At 41.7% G+C, this 8703-nt stretch overlaps 1 protein-coding gene across 5 annotated transcripts in view; it reads right to left on the reverse strand.

The window, feature by feature from the left end:
* Positions 1–8703, reverse strand: part of SPECC1L (sperm antigen with calponin homology and coiled-coil domains 1 like) — a 121764-nt gene that overhangs the window by 67824 nt on the left and 45237 nt on the right. For all 5 annotated transcript variants that reach the window (XM_024763821.1, XM_024763818.1, XM_024763820.1 and 2 more), the window contains one exon: positions 7716–7923. In XM_024763821.1, coding sequence (XP_024619589.1) covers positions 7716–7923 — 208 coding nt within the window. The remainder of the gene's footprint in view (positions 1–7715; positions 7924–8703) is intronic.

An 8703-nucleotide genomic window follows, 5' to 3' on the forward strand; every position in this document is an offset into this window, starting at 1 on the left:
TTCAGACCTCATTTAACCTGGAAACTTAATGGGCAAACGGGCCACCCAATTTGGCTGAGGGCAAAGTGGACAAGCAGGTGAGTGAGTGAGTCCAATACCCTGACCCAAACCTCCAGAGGAAAGGATGACTCTGGAACCAGCAGGGAACTTGGCTCCGTATGACCTACATGTAGATGAAATCAGGGTCTTGGTGATATTACCAGACATAGACAAGGAATAAGGACAGAAGCTAAAATATTTCTAGTGTGGAAAACACTAGGGGTTACACCTTTCATTTACACTATATTTATGTACAAAAAATATTTTATAATTAAAACAAGCAAACAAAAAAATGTGTAATTTCTCCTCTGCTGCAAATCCTTTGTCTTTTCTTTTGGTCACAAAGGATCTATCTAGGTAACTTACATGAGACAGATGACAGCAAATCTTGCTGCAGCCCACTTTAACATCTGGTGCCTTGATTCCCAGGTGACACTTTAAGCCACATGGCCATCTTAGACTGATCATAAAATCTCAAATTTCATTCATTTATTTTGTTCTTATCCTTTTCTCACCAACCTCTACATTCATGGCCACAGAATTCACATGATCACTACTCTTAAAGGACATTCTTTTACCCTCAGCACTACGTATTTATTGTTGGCATGTCTTCTTTTAAACAGAAGGGAAGCTGGCAGCCAGTGGACATATTCAGACCGAATAAAGTGCACTTCAAGTGTCTCCAGGGAATTTGATTTAAACTTTACAAAAGCATTAAAAGTGACAACAAGCTTTTCCTCCCTGGAAACAAAGACGTCTATGCTCCAGTTCTCGCTGTGAAGAGGCTTAGCAAACGGCCGCCTCTCCCAGTGACCAGTCACACAGGGCAGCTTAGCCTGCAACTCTGGGGCCTCTAAACGCAGTTTCCTTCCTCAAAGCTTTAAGTGTGAGAGACACTGCCATCTATTGTCTTCAACTCAAATGTAACATTAAATTCTATCAAAGAACAGAAGAACTACTATAACCTCATTTTTTAAATTATAACTCAATTTTACAATGTTATCTTTATTCTAGAAATCAGGTAAATTTCTATTCTCATTGTTATTAGTCCAACTTTGCTCTGAACAATTCTGGACACTGCCCTGCCCATTTAATAATGGGGTTCATAATCTTTTTCACCACCAAGACCTATCATCACCAACAAAACCAGAACCATCAACCAGGCCTCCATGCTGGTTCCAGTTACAGGTCAATCACTCTTGAGGGTGTCACTGGGCAGCTACCACGGCACAGGATCTACCTACAACCCTTGGGGTGTAAAGTAATGAAAGTTCCACCAACCTTTCCTGCCCTCTGAGTCCCAGAAAACCCTTAGGGTACAGATACCCGAGTACTCAAGTCAGACTCCTGCATCTGGTCAAGAACCTCCAACTGCCATCAGGTGCAATTTTTAGAGGAAGGGAAAGGACCAGAGGAACCTATCAGTTAAAGCTCCACACCTCAGGGGCAGGGGAACAGGGCAGGTGGTGTATCCAACTACCAGACCACAGCTTTACTCCCAAACCAGAACTCCTGATGCAGGAAGAGGACACACATGAGTTTCAAATAAACCATTTACTATTTTTATTTGTCTTTTTTCTTTTTTAAAAATTTTTTGGCCGCACCACGTGGCATGCGGGATCTTAGTTCCCCGACCAGGGATCAAACCCGTGCCCCCTGCAGTGGAAGCAGAGTCTTAACCACTGGACCGTCAGGGAAGTCTCTGTCTCTGTTTTTTAATTTTTATTTTACTCATTTTTATCCCCCTCCAAAAAAGTAAATATAACTTTTACCCCTTGATTCTAAAAGTAATGCACGCTCACAGTAACAAGTCTGGAAAACAGAAAATGGTGACAAAAATAAGATTACCTAGCATTTACATTTGGCATATACCTTTCCAGATTCCATATATGTGTGTATTATTTTTAAAGAAAAATGAAATTATACTATTTATACTGCTTCACAAGCCCTTCCATTAAGCAGTAGATACTGGACACCTTTATCAATAAATACAGACCTACAGCACCATTTTGATGGCCATGATAGATGGCCATCAATTGGCTGGCCATCAATGGCTATCAACTGGATATATCATGATTTGTCTCAGCAACCTCCTATTAATGAACAGCCAGAAGGGTTCCAATTTTTGTTATAAACACTGTAAGTGTCTTTACAGTTTTTCAGATGTTACTTGAAGACACATTTCTAGAAGTAGAAGAAGTGAAGGACCATTTGAAACTATCAACAGGATCCAAGTCAATCCATTAGAAGGTTCTAGCTCAAGAATACAGAATATTTTTTGAGAAGTCACCACGTTAGAGCATTTATGGTACAGAATACACTGAAATCCGTATTTCTTAGGGAACACCATTATGCCTGGCTACAATTTCAGTGTAATGTTGTATTTAAAACTTTTATGGTTTTAATTACAGAAGTAATATACTCAGCTCATCCTCTATGCGACTTGCCTTATTTTGTGCACACATTTCTCCGTGCCTTGTTTATTTTGGCTGATGAAAGAGCAGCCACAGTAGGGATGTGCTAGGCACATGGGTTATTAACTAGATCTCGACTTCTGAAAATACAGGTAGCTTCCAAGTTTCTGTGGTAACCAGCAACTCTGCAGCAAGCATCCACATCTATGTATACATTTGCAAACTTGTAAGAATGTTTCTGAAGAGCAGGTTTCTGGAAGTGGATTGCTAAATTACTGTTGTACTTGAAAAATTATGATCAATACTCCAAAAAAGCTGCAGTATATGAGAGGACCCTTTCTCCTCTCTTACACCTTAGCAATCTTTTCAATTTTTCACACCTGCATCTTGTTTTGAGTTTCTTTGCTTTTTTAAAAGTCAAGCATCTTTTTGTGTCTTTTTCTGACTTATCCATTCATACACTTGATTTAGCTAATGGGTTATTCTAGTCTTATTGATGTACAGAATCTCTTTACATATTTGACATGCATTATAAATATTTCTCTCAATGTCATTTATTTCTGGCACTTTGCTGAACTGAAAATTTCAATTATACATAGTCAAATATGAGACTTTTTTTCCATTAAGCCTTCCAAGTATTCTACCTTCCAGGCTTTTCTCATCACAGAATTACACAGCTTTCCTCTATTTCCTTCTGCTCCTTCTCTAATCTCAAGCCACCCTTGTTCACCACTGTCGCTAATGTTCCATGTATCAGGATGTCAGGCCCTAGCCCCAATCTTGGGAACTACAGAGGGCAGGAAAAGGGCAGGACTTAACTGCAAGCATGCACAGAGCATTACTATGCAGACACTAAGTGGTCGATAAGGTCGCAACTGAGCCAGACCTGAGGTCTCGCTGGTGTCACTACTCGTAATACCAGTCAGCTTTGGTTTGCTGGGCAAGTTATTACCTTTATTTCTGGGGATTCAGTTGAGCTGCTTCTTTATGCTGCTTCTCCCTTAAGCTCTTCTAAGGTGTTAAGTGTCTAATAAGTCCTGGCTGGTCTTTCTTACTTGTAAAGAATGATTAGATCAGTGACTCCTGCATGCTTCTCAACAAAACAAACGGCTAAAGGCTCTGCTGATGACACGAGCCTGCAGGGTGGGTGGGGCCCTCTGGATGTACAAGACGGAATGGCGGCTTCTGCTGAGGCAACAGGTGTATGTGTGTGTGTATCAGTTTCACTGCCAGGCCAAGTTGCCTTTCCCTCTAGGTGGTCTTCTCCTTAAGACAACAGGGCAGGCTGCAGTTACTTCTGGCACAGTGTGAAGGTCGTGCTGGGAGTCCCTGGCACCATACTCCCACCTTACTTAGAGGTGAGCGCAGCAGCAGCCTGGGGGCAAACACCAGAGACAGCCCCGACAGAGGAGGGGGCGGTACAGTGTAGCAATCCCTTACACTGTGGCCTGAGACCGCTGCTGGCCCCGGGGCCCGACGATCCCTGATGTGGAGGTTTCAGTGCCCCCATCCCCAGGGCTCTGCTGGGAACATTATTACTCAGAGCTTTAGTGTTCTCCTAAACGGCAGAATGTTCTATTCTGATTGATTTCTCCACAGCCAATTCCATCAGCTTTATATAAAGTATTCCAGAAATTACCCCAAATTGCTGACCTACTGATAGGACCCTTCCCCTGTTTTCTATCTTTGCTCAAGCTCATTGTAATTTTTATATCTCTCCTGCCATGTCCCTTGGACTTTGGAAGGGAAAGGAAGTATGTATGATCTCAGGTCATCATCTTGAACTGGAAGTCTTAACAGTAGTTACTGAGTGACTTTTTATATCAAATCTTTCCAGCTCAGATGCTGTTGAGAAGTACCGCAGGCCAGGTCTACGCAGTACAGCACTGATGTTCTCTGGGAGGCCGCCTGGACTCCCAACTACATGATACACCTGTGATACTGTCCCACAGATATCACTGATACTCTACTCATTTTTTTCCAATCTTTCTTCTCTCTGGATAATGTCTACTGATTGGTTTTCAAGTTCACTGGCTCTTCTGTATCTCTAATTTGTTGTTTAAATGACTCTGTAACTTGTTATATTAGCTGTTTAATTTTCTAGTTCCAGAATACCTACTAGGTTCTTTTTTTTACAGTTTTTATTTCTCTGTGGAGATCTGCTATCTGTTTGTCATGATGAGCATGTTTTCCTCTACGCCCTGAGTACAGTTACAGTAGCTGTTTTAAAATCCTGTCCATTAATACCAAAGTCAGAATCGCTTTGGGTTAAATGAGGAGTGACTGCCAATGGGTGCAGGATTTCTTTTGGGGGTGATAAAAAAGTTCTAAAATTGACTATGGTGATGGTTTCATCCACAGAAGAATATCTCAATTTCCCAATTAATAGCATTCCCTGTCACCGAGTCCCTTATACCAAGTGCTGACTTTGCATCAATCCCAAATGCTAGAATTCTCTAGGAAGAAAATTAACTCCTATCAGACTACGGAGATGTAACAACAAATTATAATGCATGAAACTTGTTTGGATCCCAGTCCCTATAAAAAACTATAAAGGACATTTTGGGAACAGCTGGGAAAATCTTCACATGGGGTATTAGATGATGCTAAGAAATTACGACTAATTTTACTAGATGTGATCAAGGCATTGTGGTTTCGAGGAGGATGTTTAGAAGGTGCATGCTGAAATATTTAGAAGTTAAGTATCATGAAGTCCACAGCTTACTGCCAACTGGTTCAGTTAAACACACACATACAGAAGGCAAACACTGCAAAATGCTACCCACTGTCACATCCAGGCAGGAGGTGCTAACTACCACACTACTCTCACAGTATTTCTATACATTTCAACTTTTCATTTCAAAAAACTGGGGAGAGAAACTACATGGCTAAAAAAAAATTTATTAAGGCTTTTCAGCCTTTTTTTTTTTTTCCCGGTACGCGGGCCTCTCACTGTTGTGGCCTCTCCCGCTGCGGAGCACAGGCTCCGGACGTGCAGGCTCAGCGGCCATGGCTCACGGGCCCAGCTGCTCCGCGGCATGTGGGATCTTCCCGGACCAGGGCACGAACCCGCGTCCCCTGCATCGGCAGGCAGACTCTAAACCACTGCGCCACCAGGGAAGCCCTTTTCAGCCATTTTATGGTTAAAATTCATACAATGTCAATGTAACTTTTATTTTGGCAATGATAAGGAAAATTTTGTCCCAGGAATCCTTATCACCTAACAGTTTTCTAGCTATTACCCCAATTACCACAAGGTGTCACTCTTTCCACATTCAAATCAAAGGGTTTGCAAGGGAAAAGGCTATTCTTATCAGTACAAAATGGAAAACACGCTGAACCCCCAAGTTAATCTGAAAAACTTTAGAACCTCTTATATTTAGGAAGTAAAATTAGATAACTTTCTCAGTTCAGTGACAATGAAATACAGGCTAGATATAAATGTTAAACTAAAAGTTTTTTTAAACTTTAGATGAAAAAGTTCATCACTATGTAAGAAATACAATCCCACAATCCACTACTTCAGTATCCAGATACCCTGGAATATTCCAAATGACCCTGAGGTCAACCTACAGATGCTGGGTCAACTAGCCAGCGCTCAGAACTGCCACCAGACACATTTAGGGCTCCTGCAAATGACCGTCTCTTACCTGGAAATATCAATAGTTCAAACCTCCCCTCCACCCCACCTCTGCATCCACAGCCCAGGGGCTCTGGCTACTGTATTGACACGCTGTATCTGCCTGTCAATCCGCTGTCAGGGAATAAATAGTAAACCGTCAGTGCTCAAAGGAGCAGCATCATGAACCAGAAATTTTAAGAGCTTTAACCAAGGCATCCAAAAAGGTTACCTCCATTCTCCCTGTCCCCACCAGGCCATCATTAAAGTGTATGACAACTTAAAATCTGTTAACATTTGAGGAATCTAGAGGAAGAACACATAAGAATTTCTCAAATGCATTATTTGGAAATAATTTCAAACTTACGAAAAGGTGCAAGAAGTAACACAAAGAACCAAACACCCATTTACCTCCTTCTCAGATTCGCCTACTGTTAATAGTTTACCATTGGTTTTATCATTTGCTACCTCCTATCCCTGTCCGTCTGCCTCTAATTGTCCCTTTTTCCTGAACCCTTAAGGATATACATCACAGTCCTTCACCCCTGAATATTCAGTGTGTGGTTCCCAAGAATACACAGACACAGCTGGGTTATCAACTTCATAAATTTGTACCGACACAATACGTTTACCTAATCTCACACACATTCCAGTTCCATCACCACACCTTTACAGCAGCTCCCGACAGCCCTGGAGCCAGTGCAGGCACAGGGAGTGCATGGGTTGTCCTCCTCAGCCTCCTACAGCCTGGAATTTTCCCTCAGCCTTTGTCTTTTATGACACTGGCATTTTTGAGGACACAGCACCATTCGATCCTGCGCTTTTAGTACAACATTCCTCATTTTTTGTCTGTTTAATGTTTCTTTATGATTAACTGAAGCTATGCCTCAGCCAGAATACAGCCTAGCGATATCCATGTGCCTCTGTCACTTACATGATCACCCAATCACCGGGTCACAGTGTTACCCAATTGTTCCACTGTGTAATTTCTGCTTGTTTCTTTTTCCTCACTTGTAACATAATAAACAGTCTGTGGGAAGACATTTTAAGATCATGCAAATTTCTGTTCCTCATCAAATTTTCCACACAGAAATGCTTTGTACTATTTTTGCAACTTTTTTTAAAGTCTGAAATACTTACAAAACAGTTTTTTAGAATCTTTTAAAAAGCAAACAAAGCAACTCAGAATCTGAGTTTCAAGTGTACCTGATCACAAAATCTCCGTGAAAGGGAGGAATATTAAACAAATAAACAAAAACCTGTGCCTCAGGCATAAGATTATAAAGGATAAATATTTTTTGGTCTCAGTATACTTGCAACCACTAGACATCGACAACAAATGGCTTTTCCTAAGATCTAGAAAGTTAACAACCCCATTAGCTTCTCACTTAAATGATTTTCCATAATTAAGCAGTTTTAAAGAGATGCTTCCACTCAACAGTCCTTTAGGAGCCAAATAGCATCCGGAAGACTGCCAATGGCCATGGGAAGCTCTTGCCCACACGCATATCTGCCGGCCACTGTGCTCCTGCCTTTGAACCCCTGCCCCCCAGGCAGAGCCACGCCCCCACCCCCACCCCATCACTTTGCTACTTAGAACGCAAACTCTTCCCACACGTTAAGACGGGTGGGACCTCACTTACTCTCTAAGTCGGAGATGATGAGGTTGTCATGAAGCTTCACCGCCCGGTGCTGTTCTACTTCGTCTTCAAGTTCAAAGATCGTTTCTTTCATGTCACTCCTTTCTGTCTCTTTTTCTTCCAGCTCTGCTCTTAATTTTTCTAATGTCATATTCAGATCTTCTATTTGCTTCTTAGCTTCTTCTTGGAAGGCTCTGTATTCATCTTCTACCTGTGCAAAATTGATAGTGCCAATCAGAAAAGTAAGAGCTGTTCTAAGATAAGTCCTAGGACAGAGGCACACCTTGTCTCAGCAGGGAGCTGAGCGTGAGCTGCTCTGCGTGAGCAAGAACGACCCGTGTAATAACTGGGTGGAAGGCACTCTCCAGTAACATGGACTTCACACAGTATGCTTAAGCCTGATCTGCTGCCACATCACTGACTGAAAGTACACTGGCAACTCACTGAACTTCACTACATTATTTATGAGGAAATTTTCCCTTCTCCAAAGTTTGGACTGAAGGCATGCATCTGATTAATGATTAACATGCTTTCCCACAAAAATGATGTCTGATTTGTGACAGCTTCAAAATCAAATTAAAAATGGAGACAAAAAAGTTCTCTAATATAGTCAGTGTTAGTTCATAGTGGCCCCCAATATACACGCTCCGACAAATACCACATCTCCTAAACTGTATCTATGAAAGTTGTCACTTAAAAAATTAAGGTTTATATTATTCAAATTTTGAGCAAAGATATACTGTTTCCTACTTTAAAAATTTTTTGCACTGAAACAGGAAATAAAATGTAAGCTAGGATAATTAGATAAGTCATGCAAATAAACACTACATCAGGGACTTCCCCGGTGGCGCAGTGGTTAAGAATCCACCTGCCAATGCAGGGGACACGGGTTTGATCCCTGGTCTGGGAAGATCCCACATGTGGCAGAGCAACTGAGCCTGCGCTCTAGAGCCCGCAGGCTACAAGTACTGAGCTCACGTGCCACAACTAC

Source organism: Neophocaena asiaeorientalis, unplaced genomic scaffold (assembly GCF_003031525.2).
Source record: "Neophocaena asiaeorientalis asiaeorientalis breed wild unplaced genomic scaffold, Neophocaena_asiaeorientalis_V1.1 scaffold110, whole genome shotgun sequence".
Classification (NCBI taxonomy): Eukaryota; Metazoa; Chordata; class Mammalia; order Artiodactyla; family Phocoenidae; genus Neophocaena; species Neophocaena asiaeorientalis.